Source organism: Eucalyptus grandis, chromosome 6, assembly GCF_016545825.1.
Source record: "Eucalyptus grandis isolate ANBG69807.140 chromosome 6, ASM1654582v1, whole genome shotgun sequence".
Classification (NCBI taxonomy): Eukaryota; Viridiplantae; Streptophyta; class Magnoliopsida; order Myrtales; family Myrtaceae; genus Eucalyptus; species Eucalyptus grandis.
Genome location: NC_052617.1, coordinates 37,312,872 through 37,333,718, shown reverse-complemented (window position 1 = coordinate 37,333,718; position 20,847 = coordinate 37,312,872). Strand labels below are relative to the sequence as shown.

The following is a 20,847-nucleotide window of genomic DNA, read 5'->3' as shown; positions in this document are numbered from 1 at the left end:
TTTGTTTACTAAAATTTAAAAGTACATATATCAACGCTTGAACCTCAATTGTGTATTCCAAAAAAAAAAAAACCTCAAATGTGTGATATTTTTGTTATTTACCATTTAGTTTAAGAAAATCCAAAAGAGAGAGAGAGAGAGAGAGAATTCGATACTTTAAATTTTCACGCAGGGGTACATGGCATCTTCTTACTCAAAGTTCCTTTCCTTGTGCTTTCTTGAGAGAGAGAGAGAGAGAGAGAGAGAGAGAGAGAGAGAGAGAGAATTCGATATATTGCATATACTGCAGTTTTGTAGCCAAAACATTTCTCACACAAGCTCCCAATCCTTTTGGTCATGTCGACTTTTTATTCAAAATCAAGAACAAGCACGCTTGCCAAGCTCAAAAGTAAGCTGCAAATTCATTCTTTGCCTTAGGACTTGGCACAAGGAGGCATATAAGCGGGCTGCCCGCGCATTTTGTTCGTGTTAGCCGGACCGTCCGTGACGATGAGAACCGTGTCCATGCCCCAGCTAGCATGTCGCTCTAAGTGACAGTGCATAAACCATACTCCTGAAAGGAAAAAAAAAACCACAATCATGAAAATAATGAAGCCAGCATGCACAGGCTTTAATACTGAATTATGTCAAACACGATGCGTAATGACTCTTTGATTTTGTGAGCTTGACAAGTGAAGTACCTGGATTATCTGCGACGAATCTGATTGTCGTCCAACCGTTCTTGGGAAGTCCGATCGTGTTGACCAAGGGTGGATCGACCAAGTTGTATGTCTTTGGACTAGTCTTATTGTCGAAATTTCCATTGCCCACTCCCACCACGTAGAAGCTGTAACCGTGCAGATGCATCGGATGGTTCTCCGCAGCGCCGACGTTGGTTCCTTGGAAAATTATTTCGACAACCGACCCGTATTTGATCATCTTCACTTTTGTTCCTTGGCTAGGGTATATCGTATTGTTGCCCACGTCGCCGGTGAAGTTGAAAAAATACGGTGGTATGCTCGGAAAAGTACTGTTATACACTCCATGGATATGCCTGTTGAAAATAAGAATCGTCCGATTGGCATTAGTCCATCATGATTTGTCCTCGACTTTAAATCAACATGATTTGTATTTAGAGATTTATTTTGTACCGTGTCATATCATCCATCATATAATGAGATTTATCACTAGAAATCTAGATCACAATGTCTTTTGTGCATTACCTGTAATATGCTTGTAAAATGTCAATCGTGGGAGTCACGAAACTGATGTTGTTCAAGCTGGCCGATAGCCTATTTCCGTCCGGACCATCACATGACTCGTTCGCGCAATATATTTGATTGACGGAAACTGTCATGAAGATCCGCTCCGTGATTTTCAATGGGACGCTAATGGGATGCTGTTTGCTTGCTAAACTCTTCAAACGGACCGTGAAATTGCCTGCGGCATCCTTGTCATCATAAGCTGGGAGAGATGGAGAGTACGGGGTCGACGGCGGAGTGTAGTTGCCACTATACTGAAAGATCGCTGTCGTGCTAGTGTTGTCGAATGGAGCAGTTGTATCTGCGAAAGGGCTTCCCATGATGTAGTAGTGGCTAGGAGATTGGTTCGCCGTGACCAAAACGTCCATGGTTTGTCCAGGAGTTATCATTATGTAATCGGTTTTGATGGGTTTTAGATACGCTCCATCCATTCCAACCACCGTAAGGTTGTGTTTCGCGATGCCGAAGAAAATTTCTTCGTTCATCACCGCATTGACAATGCGGAGAAGGTACGTCTTCCCATAATTGACCAATAGGCGGTACGTTGATGCTGCGAAAAGCCAAAAAAAATTTCCTTTATCCGCATAATAACAAGCAGAAATTGGAAGTGCTTCAAAAAAAATCATGCTTTGTCTTGACATCGCCGTCAAAAATAGTGACTCTGAATTTCTTGTCGCCATATAAAAGCATGAAACAATTTTTACATATGCATGGTTTCTGAATTTGACGATTACAAATATAGGCCATAAAGAAAGATATTAGTGTGGTGGGTAGCTATATAATTTCTATCATATTTTTCATCAGTCTTGTGAAATATTTATCCTTATACAGGAAAGAGAGTTTGATTAAATTTCTAAAAATAAAATTCACTTTACCTAGGTTAAAACCGATATGAATGAAAATCTGTGTATATGTAACCAACAATACTTCAAAGGAATGGAACTAATGAATATAGTACCTTGTCGACCGATAATTCAGTAAAACTAAATATTTAATTTTGCAACAAATCAGAGGAAAGTCATATAAAATTGAATTAGTACCATTAGAGCAGTCATATAGATCTCCCGGTTGACCATTGATGGCGAATGCATCCGACACGTTCGGATCACCGCCAGTTTCAAGTGCCTCATCGATTATGGCCATCACATCTCCGTTATACCATTCGCCTAGCATAAAGAGAAGCATACAAGTCCCCGTCGTCATTCTATCCATCATTAACAAACGCTAACATTTGTAGTCAAGACGGAAAAGAAGGAAAAGATGCAGCGGCTCATGTGACATTCCCATGGGAGTAGAGTATGAACATACCAAGAACAAGTAGCTCTTCCTTGTACGGCATGGGATAAGGGTAGGTGGTTCCGGGTTTTGGATATATGATGATGGCACCGTGGACCGTGGCACGTGACCAGTCGCTATGGGCATGCCACCAGAGCGTCCCTTCTTCGTCGGAAAAGGAAAGTTCTTGAGTGAAGCTCGTACCGGCCGGGATTGGGCACTGGGTAATGTTCTCGGGACCATCCGGCCATGGGTTCCTAGGCTGCTTGACTCCGTGCCTGTAGATTAAAAGTACTTTCATCATCAAGCATCACGCTTGCTCACACAATCTCATGCTCGCAAGTGGATTAATTCATTCTCTAATTATTTAACCTTCTACGCTTTAGCGTCTTGTTGCTCGTTTGATGTGGTTACGCTTGTCATGGCCAATTTCACATGTATCAATCGCAAGGTCAGGGAGTATTGACGATTTGAACTTTTGGGAAGAGGTCGATTTTGATTTATCATGATCAAATGAATAAATTAGTAGGGTGGACGAGAGCGCTAAAGGTGTGAACTAGAGGCCGCCAGTTGAATATTGCTGGGAAGGATTGACGATTAGTCCCCTTTTATCATGGGAATATATTCTTTACGCGGATTGCAGCCATTGGAGGAAACAAAAGAAAAATAGCCACAACTAGCTATATGTTTACATGGTGGTGGGGAACAACATGTGCAGATGAATTTTCCCTGCTTTTGATTCCAAGATAACGCAAGACCTAGGTCATGTAATGAAGCTATGGGAATCTTATGGACTTCGGCTAGCAGACATGCAGTACAATCATTTCCGCAATAAGAGAAAAGTAAGAGGAAAGCTAGGGTAATTTTTTTTTCTTTTTGGGTCGGCAAAAGCTATGGTAATTATTTTGCGAATTTATGGAGGGACATGAGGGCTCTGTGCTACAGAACTGTCTTTTTCAGTGAAGCAGAAAGAGAGAACCAAATTGAGACTCCAACTCTAAAGAAGAGGGGGAAGATGGGAGGGGGTCCTTCTGCTTTTGTCCTCGAGCATCTGTGCACCATGCTCTACAACACATGTCCTCCTTTTGTGGATGAAGATTCGAGTGTTTTGCAAATCAATTATGAAGTCCGAGAGACGACAAACGTGCATATTATCGCCGAGGAGCGTTTTATCGCATTTTGTTTCGATTTAATTATCGCGAAATAACGAGCCGCGAGTTTACCGTGTGGGACATCATGTCCCCGCGAGAGAGAGAGAGAGGGGGGGGGGGCGTGGTTTTACCAGTGGACGGTGACGCCGTAGGTGCCCTTGTTGTGGACGGTGACGAAGACGGTATCACCCTTGTGAACCCGAATCACCGGCCCGGGCCAGCTCTCGTTCACCACCAGCATGCTCTTGGTCGTGCACAACCTCGTGAAGTTGGTTTCCTTCAGCTGCAGCAGCAACAAACAACAGAAGAGAAACCCTCATCGTCCCACGCATTTCTTGTTATGTAAGCATACGTGAGCAACTCAAAAGTGCCTTGAGACACAGATGCTGTCTGTGTCGGCACGAGCACACTTACCACGAAATCGTAGTGATGGACATTGCCTCGAGCCATGCAGAGAAGAGAGCCGTATTCCAAGAAGACGAAGCCCAGAAGAGCAGCGATCAAGGCCATCTTGTTGCCAGCCCCCCCTGTTGTCATCTTCTTCTCTGCTTTTCCAAGGCCGATCTCTTTGTCTGGTGTTTCACCTCTCGCGTCTTGTGATGGAAAGAAGCTAGTTTGGCCTTCTTATTTATAGTGCCGTGTTTCACTCCTTGGCACGAAAGAGGGATGGGGTCCCACGCGGAAAGCCCCTAGCACTTGGACATTGGCGTCCCACAGGTTCTCCTGTGTCACTACTTTTCATCGTTCGCCTGTCCCTCTTCTCCATTAGTTCAAACGAAACACATTGGAATCGAAGCGGTGATAACGCGCCAGTACTCATCTCATCAAACATTACTTTAATTCGGCCAAGGGGAAGGCATTTCATTGCGCTTTATGAATGAGGATCTACAAACGATACTTCAATTAAGCTCGTCTTCACAACTAAAGTTGCTAAACGAATGACTAACATCGGTTCATTCATAATCTGAGGAGCATCGATTTCGGGATCGGATTTCAGACGCCGGAATCATGGGTACATCACTTTTTTTTTTCCTTACGAGGGCCGGGACGATAGGAAGTGTCCTAGTCTCTCTAGTCGTCCGACGGAACGCTTACCAAGAAGCATGGCCAAGAAACAGCAACCTATCCTAAAAAGCAAATTGGAAAACCCGCACCGAGGAGGGGCTTGAACATGTGGGGAACGTGTTCGATTTCCTTGTCCCTTGTATTGGCTATTCGGCAGTGGTCCATGCGACCCCATAGCTCGGTTCGTCAATGCGGTCGTTCGTTGTTTTTGGGCTCACCACTAGAGAGATTATCACATGAATTTTGGAGTTGATTTTTTTCCCCTTTTGTAGCACACGCATGGTCTACCTAAAATTTAACTTCAGAGAATCTCCTGAACAAATATCATATCCGCAAAACAATTTATAGTATTATCTTCTATAGAAATTAAAAGAGAACTACAGAAATTTACGTCATGGTCATCTTATTAGATATCTTCAGTCGTGGAGGCGGATGCTGAAGGCTACTTTTTTTAGAGCAATTGACACGAGCATAAATCCAGCGAGCAAGCTCTGGACAAGTGCGCTATTCCTGTCACTTGCTTTGGTGCTCGGTCCAGACCAAACACATTACTGCCATATGATGCAATAGCTCTCTCGACAGGGATTTGTTTGTAACTGTAACATCAAGTCCAAAGGATACTCTTGAAAATATTTTTCTAAAAAAAATAAATTAATGGAAAAAAAATTATTGTCTAAGAAAATATATAGTAGTAAATTGTTATAGGTAATGAACATACTTTTAATTGACTAATTATTTCAAATAATACAAAAATCATTTTTTAAAATACATATTTTTTAAATTATTTATTTTCGTGAAACAAATGACATTTTATAACATTTAATAGTTAGAAAGGATAAAAAGGAATGTCCCAGTTGTCCTTTTTTTTGGGGCCGAAGTCCCAGTTGTCTTTGGCAACCAAAATTTTTGGTCGTCGAAGGTTGTAGCGGCTAACTTTTTGTCCCAGTTTACTATGTTTTATTTTGTAATTATAATGCAAAATGTCCCATCAAGTGCCACTGATCAATTTGAAAATACACCCTTTTTAGGGTTAAAATCATTGTCAAGTTCAGGAAAATTCCTTAAATTAAAAATTTAGAAGTGAAATCACGAATCATTAACCCATCATTATCAATCCATTGATGATATAATTTTTCCTTCTCAAGCATTAAAATGACAAAACACATTCCCTTACTTTTAATTGGTCTAGTTGTTTTAAGCACCACCCATTGGCTTTGAGTTTATTACTATTATATGCTAAAAAGTCCCAACTAAAAATTTAAGTTTATAGGTGAAAGGAGATTAAATGAATGTAAAATACTATGAATCACATGTGCAATCAAAAAAAGAAGTCAAGCAGATGATATAAATTTAGGTAGAACCTGACTCTGATGTCATTAAGATGTCAAACCCAAAAACTTAGTTAATAGACGTTGGGACTCTTTGCATATAAAGCCAATTAAAACCCAATAGCCAAACAATATGCGATACATTAACATTATGAATGACCTCCATCTTTTAGTTTTATCTTCTTCTTCTTCTTCTTCTTTTTTTTTTTTTGGGGGGGAGGCCATTGTCCTATTATATGGACACTAATTTGGTCCTAAACTTTCAATTTGGTCAATGAAATTTTAAACCTTTAAACAATTTTTTAGTTTAGTCCATCCAAACAATATATTTTGGAAATTGCTGACATGACAGTCTAATCAACATCGGTTTGTCGTTCGTGACATGATAAGATGACCAACAACTAACATGGAATAAACAACACCATTCTGCGATTTTGTTAAAAATGTTTTTGTGAATTTTTTCCTTTTTCTCTTTTTTTTAAAAAAAAAATTCTTTTCCACACCACCGCCACAGGCAAGGGCCGCAAACCGAGGATGAGCAGGAACAACGGGAATCGGAGTCGCGATTGGAGTCGGAGGATGAGAGGCTCCGCTAGTGATTTTTGCTTTCAGAATCTCCATTTTTGGTGTTTCCCATTTCTGCTGTGACTCGTGTTGGTAGTGAGGTTAAGTCGGGAGTTGTGTTGATTATATGGCAAGTTTACATGCGACTTCCGCATCAAGAGAGGAGCTACAGGAAAAATCTTTCAGTGATTGCCTCGCCCGTGGCCAGTGAAGGCGTGCAGCCCACGCCTGTGACCGACAAAAAAGATGAGCAGTGGTGTGCAAAAGAAAAGAAAAGAAAACGAAAATGTAAAGATTAGGAGAATTAACAAGAATTAGTAAAACGACATCATTTCAATTCGTTTCTTCCATGTCAACCATCAGTTGTGTCAAGTATGACTATATTGAAAAACCATTAAAAAGGTAAGGACTACATTAACCAAATTGGAAAGTTTAGAATTAAATAAACATTCATATGATTTAAGATTCTTTGATAAATTTCTCATTATTTACAAAACAATCATATTGTAAATTAATCTACTTAGAATCCTTACTATGCTTAAATGCACATCCAATATCTACTCCTTTACAAAGAAAAACACATCTCATTTAGTTTCAATAGTTTGAAAATGCGTGCTGATACCTTTTTATTTTTTTTGCGCCTTTTCTATTTGTTTTCCTTATTTCTCCTCTATATCTTGACCTTTGCCAAAAAGCCATAATTCATCTTTGACATTTCAAGTTCCACATCGATTAGAAGAGACCCTGTTAAGTAATTCATAAGTATACACCCATTCCCAAATGATCATTATCTTACGTGGTTATTCAAAATACTTCTATACAACATGGCTGAAGTAGATTGGGTCAAATCGTCGTGAATGGGCAGGGGGTGTGTGGCTCAGGGTTGGATCTAGGCCTATTCTAGATTCAATTAGTGAGGCGAGCGATTGTTAGGTCAAAAAACACTCAACCAAATATGTAACTCCCAGCAGGCTTCTAGGCTGGCAATACGGAGCATTACTAACAAGGATATCAATTCTTTATGTTAAAGTTTGTGACATCGCAAATCCTCTATGAGATGGGCGAGACCATATTGAGTGATTAATAAACAAGCATATCCCTAAGTGGTCATCACATTGTACAATTAATCTGATTCTCCTTTTGGCAAGGGGTCCAATCTTAGAGTAATTACATAAAAGTAAGACAATTTGAGACTCAATATTGAGTTACGAAATTTTTTACATGATTTCTCTCACCTAATATGAGACCTAAGAGATTACAATATTGCCTAACACCCTCCGCCGAGGGAGCGAGAAGAGACATACAGGTGTAGTGGATATTCTTCCCCTTAACGACAAAATATAAATATAAATTTGTAGTACACTTGTGATTTTTTTTCTTCTAAGTAAAGTAGCTTCATATTGCCTAAAAGCAAATGTGGGACCACATCCACTACAGTCCTCAGTGCCTCTAGCCATAAGATTACGTGCTCAAGGCACGTTCATGGAATAATCCTCCACCAAAACTAGGTTTCAAACCCCCCACGTCCACTTTATGTAGCTGGCCCGAGCTTAATGAATGGAAAGCTGGTTTTAAAAAAAAAAAAAAAGAGAGAGAGAGAGAGAGAGAGAGAAGAAATGTACCAGCTATTTCTCTAACCAAATAATGTGGTAGGGGATGATAGGAGTGCTTCGAGTTTGGGACTTATATAGACGAAGCTGGAAATGGTTCAAAATTTCCCCACTATCTACAGTAAACGTATTTTTTTTCTGCGAAGGATGCACTAGTTCTTCCCAATAATGGCCCAAAATGGCATGTCTTGATTTTCTCACTTCCTTTTCTTTCATTTCAAGAAGTGGAGGGCATCGAAATCCCCACTTAAGTAGATGGGAAAGATCTTTCTACCCGATGGAGGCCGTCCCTTTGCTCAGATACTCCCTCAACCGATGTTCGCTCAATCCAATCGATCTTCTTTACTTTGCATGATCAATTTTAAGTGGAAGCCTAAACCATAAGGTGAGAGGATGCTAAGATTTATGTAATAAATGACGATATTCATGAACAAGCTGCACTCGATAACGATACGACACTGTCATGCAAAGCCCATATGAAGAATGAATGACATTATTGATTTGCTTGCAAAGCCGACCGAGCAAGAATGGGCATTGAATATTTTTTTTTTTTTTTTTTTGGTAAAGAGAATGGACATTGAATATTTGTGATGCCGGACATGAAGAAATGGTAAAATGGCTCACTTTTCGAAATCTCTTTCGTGTAAACTTCGTCTTTATCTCCTAAAATTAGGTCGCGGTCACTAAGGTTTTTTTCAGTATTAGAGAGAATGGGGAAACGTGGAGGCCATGCAACCATTTCTTCTTCATACGACCAGCGGCAGTGTTCGAGGAGCAAGATGGTGCTGCACTGATCAGTAGGGCAGTCTTCTACCGGAGCACTATTCTGGCCTTGTTATTTTCAGCGGTGGCAGGTAGAACTCATGAACAACGACGGGCATAGTTGCAGCCAATGGGCAAGTCACCAATAGCTGAGCTCATCTTTCGTGTAGTGGGGGCACCATGATCGCTCAAGTGGAGCACCAAATGGAGCACTTCTTCGCCAATTGCACCAATTCAACCTTTTTCTTTTTTAAATTTCTGCGCAAGCGTCAATGGAAGTACGGACTCTTGGCCACTTCAACTTCGTGCGATTGACTGCCGGAACGATTGGCTAAGGTCCGATTGGCTGAATAATCTTGTCGAACTATTATATTGTAACAATATTCCTGAAATGCAAAACAGAACTTTGTAGAATGAATACAGTTTTTTAAAAAGTTGGAACGATTGCGTATATGAATAAGGGTCTTCGCATCATCAGATGTAAACCCTTTCTTAGTTGTTCATCATAGTGGCATCTTAATTTTTTATAATTTTAGGATGTAAAGCTGCCGGACCTAAAAAGTTAGGAGGTGACATGCCCCCTTTTGAAGTTTAGAGAGCTAAACGGAGTATCTCCTAATAAATTCAAATTGTGACAATCACATGGACACCACACCATAAATTTTTTCAATGGTGTGTTCACCTATACTTTTGAAAAGGAGTTTCCCTTAAACAATATAACAATTAGAAAAAGTTTAATATACTAAAGGAAAAAAAATATATATGTATTGTGAACTATCATATACATTTATGTGTATATAGCAATATTTGTATCTTTTAGAATATTTCAAGTGTTTCCAAATCAAATAAAGTTCAAATCGTAAGAGCCGTAAAACCAAAATGAGTAAGAATCCAAATAACAGGTCACTTCAAACATATTTAGATATTATGTTATAAGTTGATGTGAACTTTATTATGATATGATTAAAATCCATGGATCATAACGGCAAATTACTCTACACCCAAGTCACTTGAGAGCCAAAGGTCTAAATTTTGCCGGTTCATTGAACTTGCAAGATACTTTTACAGGTTTTTATATAATCGGGGTTTCACGTCCATTTTCTTGAATTAATTATTAAAAAAAAAAAAAACCAACAATAACATACGGCTTGGATGATAATGATTAGTGGGTACTGACGTGATTCTTGGAATGTAATGACTCCAATTTTTTTAAGCGGCTAACCAAAAGGGATGAACCCTTAATCGTACTGGTCTACCGATCCCTCATTTAACCTGGCGATTGTTGGTACTAGTGCATTAGGTGAAGGATAACATTGATAGCATGTAAAATCAAGCTGACCCCTCAAAGCCAGAGAGAAGATAATATGTGATGATGAGGAAAACACAAGGCTCTATCTTTCTATGTCGCCACCAGTACTAACTATATTTATATTTGTTGTGATGTTTCCAGCATCAAACAGACAAAAGTCATAGGGTTGATTTTAGGGTGGAGGTCGTCCTTCTCCTTCCTTCTAATCCCAATGTAATTTCAATTCATTCTATTGCCGCGATAATCAAAAAAGAAATTGGAATTGAGATTAGAAGAAACAATATTATGCTATTCACACACGCCCTGCGCATGCCAAACTGCAAATGCATGTTGGCAGTTTTAAGTAAGAAAATAAGAATATCGATTTCGAAGGTAGTTTTAAGTAAGAAAATAAGAATATTGATTTCGAATGCAAGGTATATACTACATAATAGTAAAAGAATTATTAGATGCTTTTCGGAGATATCAAAATTTCATTAACGATATCCAATTGGCTCTATGTTTTTGTTATGTTGAAAACTGGAAAATGATGGCATTTTGATCAATCAGAAAGAGAATACAAAATGCGAAAGTCGACTTTATATATAGTATAAATGATAGATTCTAAATGAAAGTTGAGGTGAGTGGGATGCATACATTAAATGACTAAATACTTACTCAAGTCTCGAATGAAATGATTAGGGAAAATTACCGAACAGGACGAAGCGTTTTTTAATATGCAATCAATTCTAAGGTTTAAAAAAGTGAAATAAATAGGGTAATACTCTTAAAAACCCAAAACTGGTACACTTGTGATAAATTTACCCCCAACTATTTTTTTGACTACCAAAAACCCTAAACTGATATACCTTTGACAAATTTATCTCAAACCGGTACACTTACGACAAATTTACCCTATGTTAGTTTTTGTTAAATTTTAATTTAAGTAAATAACACGTTACAGTTGATTAGTGTACTAATTTGAGATTTTACACTCCGTTTGTCACGGTTTACAATTTTTGTGATTTTTTTGTGGTATTAATCTAATTTAGCGGAAGGTATAATTGTCACAAATTTACCAATTTTGGGTTTTTTGTGGTCGAATAAATTATTTTGGGATAAATTTATCATAAATCTACCAATTTATGGTTTTTTATGGTCAGTCGGGGTAAATTTATCATAGGTGTACTAGTTTGGGGTTTTTTATGGTAAAAAAGAATAGTTTTTGGTAAATTTGTCACAAGTATACTAGTTTGGAGTTTTTCGGAGTATTAACCCTTACAAATATTATAAATCGGATGCAATTGTTCATTCAATTCGCTGACATGGCATGCCTACTTTATATTTTATTTTTATTTTAACATATAATTGATGGGACACTAAAGATGGCACCGATGTGGTACAAAATAAATCCACAAAAGGGCAAAAAAGAAAAAGTAAAGCCAGCTACCCCTGAGAGAGAGAGAGAGAGAGAGAGAGAGGTTGGAGATTGGGCAGCACTACTAGCAGGAGTGGCGCACTGCCGCTAGTGGTCGCATATCGACAACTTGGGGTTTACATGGTAACATCTCTGTTCCTCCTGGATTTATGTTCTTTTGTTCCCTAATAAATAAAAAACAAAAATTCGTTTGGTAAAAAAAAAAAAATTCCCAAACAATTTCTCTATTTTTTTTCCCGGAATAGATTTGAATTAGAAATGAGAAACAAAAAAAAGTTACTTCTTATTCCTGAATAATTTCTAAAAGTAAGCCAATTTTTTTTTTTTTTTATTCCTCTCTCTTGCCGTGGCCACCTCCAACCGCTCGAGCCACCGCCGCCTACCGCCGCCGATCACCGCCGACCGCCACGCCAACCGCCGCCACTATCGCCGCCGCACGGCGCCGACGGCCGATGGCGCGGATGGGATGTGTGACGACCGCCGATGACGTTTGCGCCGGCGATCGTGCAAAGGCGGCGACGGCGGCGGCGACGAGCGGCGGTGGCCGGCGGTCGACAATCGGCGATCCGTGAGCAAGAATAAAAAGCGAATAAGTACAAAAAGAAATTGTTTCGTACTAAAGGCATTTCTATTCTTTTTATATTTCAAAAGTATAAATTTTATGTAGTTACCAAACACCTTATTTTACTCGAAATTATTCATCGGAATAAAAATAAAAAGAACTATTTCTGAAAAGAAACTATTCTTCAGCCAAAAACGTTACCATGCACACCCTTTAAAGCCCGCCCTCACAGGGCCCTCTCTTTACCCTTGACTTTTTTTAAAATTATTTTCTTTTTTGATTTTTCCCCTTTTTTGGTTTTTTTTTTCCAATTCTTTTAGTTTTTAAATTTTTCTTTTATATATATATAGATTTCAAATTGATCTACGTTGTGTCACGTCAATGCAGCAAAATTTAAAAAGCTTCATCGAATTTTTAATAGGTCACATTTGCAAAATTGGCTGAGCAACTGCCAAAATGACTTGAATGTACTTATTTTAAAGTGATCAGGACTTGATTACATTACTTGCACATTAGTCCAATTGTTCGGGATCCTTAGTATAATTTTCCTAAAAAATCGTTAGTCATGTCATTAGGAAATAGACAAGTACCTAAGTGAAAGATTTTAGAACTCTTATAGTGGCTTTAATTTAGGAAAGAAAATACAAGCGAGTCTCTTTGAGAATATGCCACTTTGATGCGAATATTAAATGTAGCTGTCACGTTAATTGATTAAAAGCATACTTTTTCCCCCTTTGGATCCTTTAAGTGACAAAATTCCAAGTGAGCAATTCTCCATCTATCGTGACATGTTCGTATAAGGATCGAGCAACCATTCCCAGGACAATCATCGATAGGTCTGAGGCCTTTATTAGAGATTTTCATTCGAAGTCTCCCTCGTAGTATTGACTTAGAACAAGACAACCAGAAACAAAACCGAGTTTCAGAGATTTGTATCACTTGACACTTGTAGGGAAAGAGATTCGAAGAATCGACTAATGTATTTGTACTCCTCTCTTATATTAACCATAAAAGAAAAACCCTAGATACAAGAAGATATAATTATATAAGAACAATCTGAATTGCCATGTGAAGGTAAAACTTTCGTTTTACGTTATGTTTTGGTAACATTAGACGATTAAGCATTCTTTGAATCAATATGAGGATATCTGCGAAGAAATTGCTTTCACCTGCTAAAGGAATTAATGTAGTTGCCCGAATTAAAAGGCGTAGATAGATTGTTACCCGAACTCCACCTATATAACGATTTTTTAACACGACAAGCATACCATATGAAATTCCTAAAGAAAATTTGAAAAGAAAATCAAATATATGATGTATATATAATATATACGTAGCTATTGACATCAGACGCCATCTCATAAACCATGTGCTCTTCTTTTGAATTTTGGCCAAGGCACATCCTTCTTCCTTCCTTCCTTCCTTCCTTCCTCTTTGTTTTTTAAATTTTTAGACTCTTCGGTAGACTTAACATTCCCTCTTTTTTTCCCTTCATTTTTGTTAGTGTGAGTTAATTAGGGATTTTAGGAAACCCACAAACAAAGGCCAAGGAGAGATCAAACGTTGAAGGAATGAACAATTCAAGAAGATCATTCATGTCAGCACACAAGAAAATTGTGACAACGCGTTTTCTGCCGTGACTTTGCAATCCAAGAAAAACGTTGTTTAAAGGAATTTAAATTGTTGATTCCATTGATCTTTTCCTCAATTTTTGAAGTTTGACTTCCTCATTCTATATATCCCTATTAATCACTCAATCCAAACTCAGATATCATGATACTCAAATTGCAATTGTCGAAATAATCAACTTTTTAGTTCCATGCGTTGATAGCATACCCTCCACTCTTGAAGTGTATTGAAGAATTCTTAGATTATACTAAGCGATTCAATGCATGCATCAAATATATATTTCAAAACACAATTATAATTTTTAGGGGTTAAAAGACCCTCTTTCTTTCCATTAACAAACCAAATAATTATTTAGGATTTGCTTACGTACTTAACTTTTAACGGTTGTTATATGTTCGGTTCGGTCCATTCATTTTTTTTTCCCTTTTAGTGCAATTAAGTCTCTCCTTAACCTTTTTTATTCAAACTTATTCTCCTCTCGCCAAAGGTGATGGTGACCAGTGACCCTAGCACTCAGCGGAGGCCTTAAAGTGGCTAGGCTGTGCCTCACCTCTCGTGTATGATTCGGCATGTCGGAGACATAGGCTAAATAATAATTGAATCATGTATTGATCATATTATATGTTAGTGGATTATCTCATGCGAGGCGAGATCGTTTGGATTATTTATCCCGTTTGATTGAATCGAGATCCAATTGTGCGCTCATTCTTTTTCATCGTTCATCTTTTACGTGATTTCATATAATAACAAAATTCAAGGAAATTACCATTGCCCAAGAAGTATGGCTCTGTCCATCTTCTTTATAGGTAATTGACAATTTAGCACCCGATGTCTTAACATGAAACATCACGTAATTACTGGCATAAGACTGTATTAGGTGAATCGTCGAAGGTCACATTACTAACTTTTGCATTGGCCTCGGTCTATGATAAAAGGCCACATCGTGTTCTTTGCAGCGTTCTTCTATTTGGTGATTAGGACATGCCAAACTTGATGATATCCTAGAATCATCAAATAAATTAATTAATAAAAACAAAACATGATTATTCAAAAAAAAAAAAAGAGGAGGAAATAATCGTTTCTTTAGATTATTTTAGCGGTCCCAAAAAACAACTGATGTTTGTTAACAAAACCACTTTGCTAAATTGTATAATAAATAAAAGTAGCAGATGCATGATATGCGTAGATCTTACATTTTACTATTTTTTTTTAGTAAATCACTACTTTTGAAAAGTCGTAAGGTTTAAATTTTGCAATAACTTGATTTTCTTTTCTTCCATCCATATTTTAATCATACTTTTCGTGATTGGTTTATATCAATATTTGTTGGGCTAGATTTCGGTCTTTCTCTAAGAGCAAATTGTTTTGTTTCTTTCAACAGACTCCTCTCATCATTACACTCATCAATCATCACAGGTGACAAAAAAAAAAAAATCCCTCAAATGTTGCAGACATATAAATATATTCTACAAATGCCACCGAACATTGATTATAGTATATTGTGCAAACTTTACTGAAAAAACAGTTAAGCATTGCAAACTTTGATGTTTTCTTGATTAGTCATTTAATTATTGTCCCGGAACAATAATTTAAATTTTGGAAAAAAGAATATATATTCTTCGAAATTTTCAACTTCATGGAAAGATTCTCTCGTTAACAAACATTGTTGATAAAATAACTCTGACTAAATATCGCAACAAATGAGACGCCGAGACTCGTATACTTTCACATCGACTTATCAAATGTTTATCATAATTAGATCACATCCAACTAATCAATTAAAACTCAAAGAGGGGCCTTTTTATTATTTAATTCAATTTGCACGGAAAAAGGGGGGAACAGAAAACCTTTTGAAATAATCGAGACAGATAATAATAAATGCTCCTTTGAAAGGACAAAGCAGCTCAGCTGTTGTCTACTCATCGACAGGATTTGTCATTGCAATTCTTGAATGCGGTCAATTCATTTCTCAAATAAAATAGATGCAGGTAGATAGATAAATAATCAATTTGTGCATAGCGACAACTTCAATAATTACCGGAACGTACAAGCATGAAATACACGCTGAAATGGATAAACGAAATACTTTTCTTTTTTTTTTTGCTATTTCATCATTTAATTTGAAAAGCATATTGGTGCATAGGCTAGTTCACCCCACGGCAAATCAAAGGACATTTGCTACTCCATTCTATTCGTTTTTAAATCAATGATACTCAATATTTGCCGAAAGAAGAAACCCTACGACATATAAATAGCAAAGACAGTGGATAAGCCATCTAGTTTCGTAGCAAGGTTCCCTTCGATGATGAAAGAAATTCGACAATAGGTGAAAGTCTCTCAAAATCATGAAAATTGAGACATCTACTGACATCTTGCATTTGGTAAAGTGTCGGTTCAAAATATAGGTGTACTTTAGACCCTCTAATTTCTATAATTTCTTGGACTCCAAGGTGCAAGGTGTGCGCTTTCTGAAATTTCACGGTACAAAGTGTCGATTTTGAAGACCGGAAAATGCAAACTGTCTGTGTAAAGAAAGTTGATGAGGACGGTTTTCCGTAATTTTTCGACAGAAAGCAAGAGACCCCATTGGCGAGCGAGTAGAGAATGATGAGTTAAAAGAGGACTACCTGAACCCGATTCAAGTAGCTAAACAATTCCGGTGAATCCTTCGATGAATATTTCATGGGATTTAAAAGAAGGGTTTTGGGAAGAAGAGAAGCTTCAACTTGAGGAGGTATCAAAGGAAGCACTCATCTTATATCTTATGTGTGTGTGATGTGTGTTCAAGAGATATTAGTAGTACAAGAAACAAGGAACTTCTGCAGTACATTGTGTACTTCACTAAGCTTGGATGACATGCACCCACATCATTTATAAGCCCCTTGTGATCTTATTTATTTATTTATTTATTTAAATCAGAACCCAAGAGCAGCATCGTCCGACTTCTAAGTTCATCGGCCATCGGGATCCACAAGATCCTATGTTGATTATTCTATTCAGTGCTGCTTAGTTTATGCCAAGAGTAGGGCCCTCGATGAAAGTCTTCCGTCATGGTCGTTGTTCCGGACATTAAATTATATTAACTCGTGTATGGACGCGAACCCTTCATTTCTAACGATTTTTTCCAAGTAACGAAACCTATTTGCGTTGTGTCTGATCTTAGGGAGCGAAAGGGTCCCGGCAGCCAGGATGCATGCCAGTTTCACGAGACCAGGTAGAGCGGTGGCTCTTCTGAATGATCCGGCTCATTAACTTGCTTTTCGGTTTCGCTCGAGAAGAAGGATTTATGAGGTTAAGGTTTGAGATTATCTACTTCTATAAAACCAGAAGCCGAGTAAATTTTTCCTGCGCCAGCTATTTGGGTCCATGTATTGGTTATTCTCTTTAAAATGTAGGTTTGAGGAAGCGCAGACGACAGGCTGAAGAAGATAATTCAATCCCGGTCGAAAGGTGGGTTAATTAGTGGATTGGAAAATGTAAAAAAGTGTATCAAAGCAGATTGATTAGCCATGAAAAAGGAGACGGAACACACGGCGTTCAATAAGTGTGTGGGTGTAAGTACGAGACAGGGAAGATAAAGATGGATTCTGGCAATCTTCACAGGGTCCTGGAGGAACTATTGGCAGATTCTCCAGGACCCAAAAAAATCCATTTCGAAAGCTCATGAATTATTGCATCCGTTCCGCGCCAATGCAAGTCCAAACAAAAATTGCTTCGGACCATTCTGTGCCTTGCTTTGCCACAACCCATGAATGTCATGCAGTGAAAGATATTTCCTGCGTACAGAAAAAAAATTGTTCTGTCAAAAGTAAATGATCGACGTGGGACTTGGAGGGCGAAGGATCAACATAATCTGTCATCGCCATTAGTAAATTTGTATACTTGTCTGCTTCCTATAACGTAGAAAGCGCTAGTTTAATTATTTTCGCGTTGCAATTTTGTCGTCACTGCAGGAAGGCAATAAGAACAAACTGAACGTGGTCCCACATGACTGTAGTGCGTCGAGCGACTTTCATGTGGGAATTAAATGATATAACCGGAGAACTCTGTGAAAAACGTAATTCGCAAGATTTGGAAAGATCGTAGCGGCTTAGTTACACGCGTGTACTCGCGAAGAAAGTCTTTTCTAGAGAAACCTATTTGAAATTGAGACCGACAGAGAGATGGCTTCTCCCTTTCCCACCGGGATCCTAATCCCTGTCATTGTCCAAAAGAGAAATTACAAAAGCACTTGAAAGGACATGATCTGGTAGGTCGCCATTCGGCACCTCCTTATCTCCTCTTTCGACGTCATGCATAGGTCGATTAGGTATTTGAACACGACTCCCTTTCAAAAGTAACAGACGAACACATCATAGAACAGAGCTTCATCGATATCACGCGTCTTCTGAAGTGACCATCGACCGCTGTGACATCAATGTCGCCAATATGTAGATCCTCAGGCTTCGCTCCACTAGGCCATTGCTGTCCTTCAGTTGATGGGATCCTATACTTGGTTAAGTGCCTTAAGAAGAAGAAAAGGAGTGCCGCAAAAAAGGGGAAAAGTTGCCAAAGTTTGATGAATGAGGCAACCCATCATAAGGGGAAATTGTCTTGATCGCAACAGTTGGATGCAATGTGCTTTAGTGATTCCTAATTTCCTACGCTAAGTAGGATTAGGTAAGTGTCAATCAATGGTGATCAAGAGTTAGCTTAATCAATACTTACTATTAGGATCAGCTATTTCCAAGCATTGCTTCCTACTATAGCAAAAGAAGATGACATCATTGTATTATTATCATGACCCCAAACTTGTTACCAAGTTATGTCACTCTTATTATCTCTGATGGCCGACTCACAAGATTACATATGTAGACCTATCCGACTATCATTAGGGTCACCTAAAATTCATTCCATGGATGGAACTTGAGGAACTAATTTGGTAACTTCCCTAACCTAGGTTTACCAATTTGGAAAAATACCAGCATATGACACAGTTATTGATTCAATTTCTAGGTTCATCCAACCATTGAAAGATTTAGGTGAGATGGCACCTCTTGAGTCTTTTAGTCCATATAAGTCATAGGTCGATGGGGTTAAAATTTATAGTTTTAGGTCCAGAACTCAGAGAGAGAGAGAGAGAGAGAGAGAGAGAGAGAGTTATTGGGCCGCATAATGAAGAGAGAGTTATCGGGCCGCATAATGAAGACCCACGGGCTGGCCCAATCGAAAAAAAAAATAGAAACGGAGCTGACTAGATGGGTCGTTGGAATTTTAAGGCCGCTCAGGCCCAAAGTACAAATGGGTAGGCCTAGAAAAATCATCCTGCATCCAAATACCCAACCGACTTTAACATGCGATGTGTATCTAGTCTTTATTTATAATATGAATTAACTGGAAATGGGTGGAGTAGGCTGGGGCAACAAAGTTAGCTCCAACCGCGTAATTCGGCAATTGCTCACAATCTCATCGCCAAGGTCGAAAATTCAAAGTATCTACATGACCAGGTAAAGAAAGAAGCTATAGCATCAATTTCACATTAAGAAACTCATAATTATCAATACAAATCACGTTCCAACAAAGTGATGTTCTGCAGAGAGGAAGCATGTCTACAGGGTCGGTAACTATCTGGTCGTGCACACACATAACACACAAGCGAAGCAATAAATTAAGAATTGGCAGTTGGATTTAGATTCAACAGATAGAAAAACAGCTGACTCCGAAAAAAACACTAAAAAAAAAACACCAAAAAGGAGCTTATTCACCCACTGTGGACGAATTTTAATTAGTTTGAGCACCCGATCCCGTGTTTATTGGTGGCCTGGAAACTGCGGATTGTGCAAATGTGTCCGGACTGTCGCCCTGCGTACAAAAGCGATCCTCGTCAAGGCTTATGATAAGCGAAGCTGTGTTTACAATGAACAAGTTACAGAACCAACAACTATAGCCCGGTCGCCATCATTTGGTTTTTGGCTCGACAAGTGACGCGCGAGCATTCCAAAACCAACTACTAAGCAATACGGTACTGACCAGTTTAGGTCTAGCATTGTATAGACCGGTTTTCTCGAATCATCTTCGAGAGAAAAGAGTTACTTGAGTAAGTTTCTCTGCCAAACATGAAGTTGGCTTTTGCTGGGTGGTCAGAGGGGGAAAGAAGCTTATAAAATGATATCCAATTGCAAATGCTAAAAATGCTTGACTTTCAATGATCGAAACTCGTATGAACGGAGCGGAAATGCACCATGCGATGTTGGATTAAAGTTTTTATTTTCGTTGGTTATGAGGTATAGGATCAGTGGACATAGTTGACTGTAGACTTTAGTTGAGGACGCGATAACCTACCATTATTAACACCATTTACTCATTAAAAATCAACATTTACTCATTAAAAATCAAGTAGTGGTAACTCGAAATCGGTTCACGAGCCTGATGATGCCAACGACATATTTATGATAGTGAGAGAGAGAGAGAGAGAGAGAGAGAGTGAGACTACTTCTGCTGTAGTTGGCGGATCATCATCTCCGATGGGGTCCGACGGTTTCGATGGTGGATCCAGTTCGGCCGCAGTGGATGATGGCGGATCATCAGCTTCTACGGTGGAAGGAGGAGGAGAAGAGTCTTGTGGCTTTAGTGGAGGAACATCAGGATGATCATGTGTTGTTTCTAGACCTAAGCACCTGAGTATGACCTTCACAGCTTCTTGAACAAGAACCCACGGATGCAACGGAGCGTGTGCGGGTGTTCCTCCACTCCCCTCCATCTCTCTCTCTCTCTCTCTCTCTCTCTCTCTGTGTATGTTGCAATGCAATGTTTCAGTGATGGTAGGAGTAGGTGAGTTGAATTGAATTGGAAGTGAAATCTTAGGGACGTGTCTTTCCTGTGTAATAAATGGACTGCGGTTCCTTCTGATGTAATTGAAAGCAGGTAGAGCGGTCTTCCCCTATTCCCGTCGACA

The 20,847-nt window shown here is 38.7% G+C and overlaps 1 protein-coding gene and 2 long non-coding RNA genes across 3 annotated transcripts; all 3 read right to left on the bottom strand.

Annotated features, from left to right (window-relative positions):
* Window positions 1-256: 256 nt before the first annotated feature.
* On the bottom strand, window positions 257-4,282 carry LOC104449544 (laccase-14). Its single transcript, XM_010063726.3, has 7 exons — window positions 4,082-4,282; window positions 3,799-3,950; window positions 2,550-2,794; window positions 2,282-2,407; window positions 1,203-1,791; window positions 681-1,033; window positions 257-553 (listed from the first exon to the last, which is right to left on the bottom strand). Exons 1-7 carry the CDS (start codon window positions 4,202-4,204, stop codon window positions 414-416), a joined length of 1,728 nt encoding a protein of 575 aa, XP_010062028.2. The 5' UTR covers window positions 4,205-4,282; the 3' UTR covers window positions 257-413.
* A 10,304-nt stretch (window positions 4,283-14,586) lies between these two features.
* Window positions 14,587-16,738, bottom strand: LOC104449543. Its single transcript, XR_726576.3, has 2 exons — window positions 16,541-16,738; window positions 14,587-14,914 (listed from the first exon to the last, which is right to left on the bottom strand). It is a non-coding gene; the product is annotated as an uncharacterized LOC104449543 (long non-coding RNA).
* A 2,662-nt stretch (window positions 16,739-19,400) lies between these two features.
* On the bottom strand, window positions 19,401-20,847 carry LOC104449542. Its single transcript, XR_726575.3, has 2 exons — window positions 20,386-20,847; window positions 19,401-19,754 (listed from the first exon to the last, which is right to left on the bottom strand). It is a non-coding gene; the product is annotated as an uncharacterized LOC104449542 (long non-coding RNA).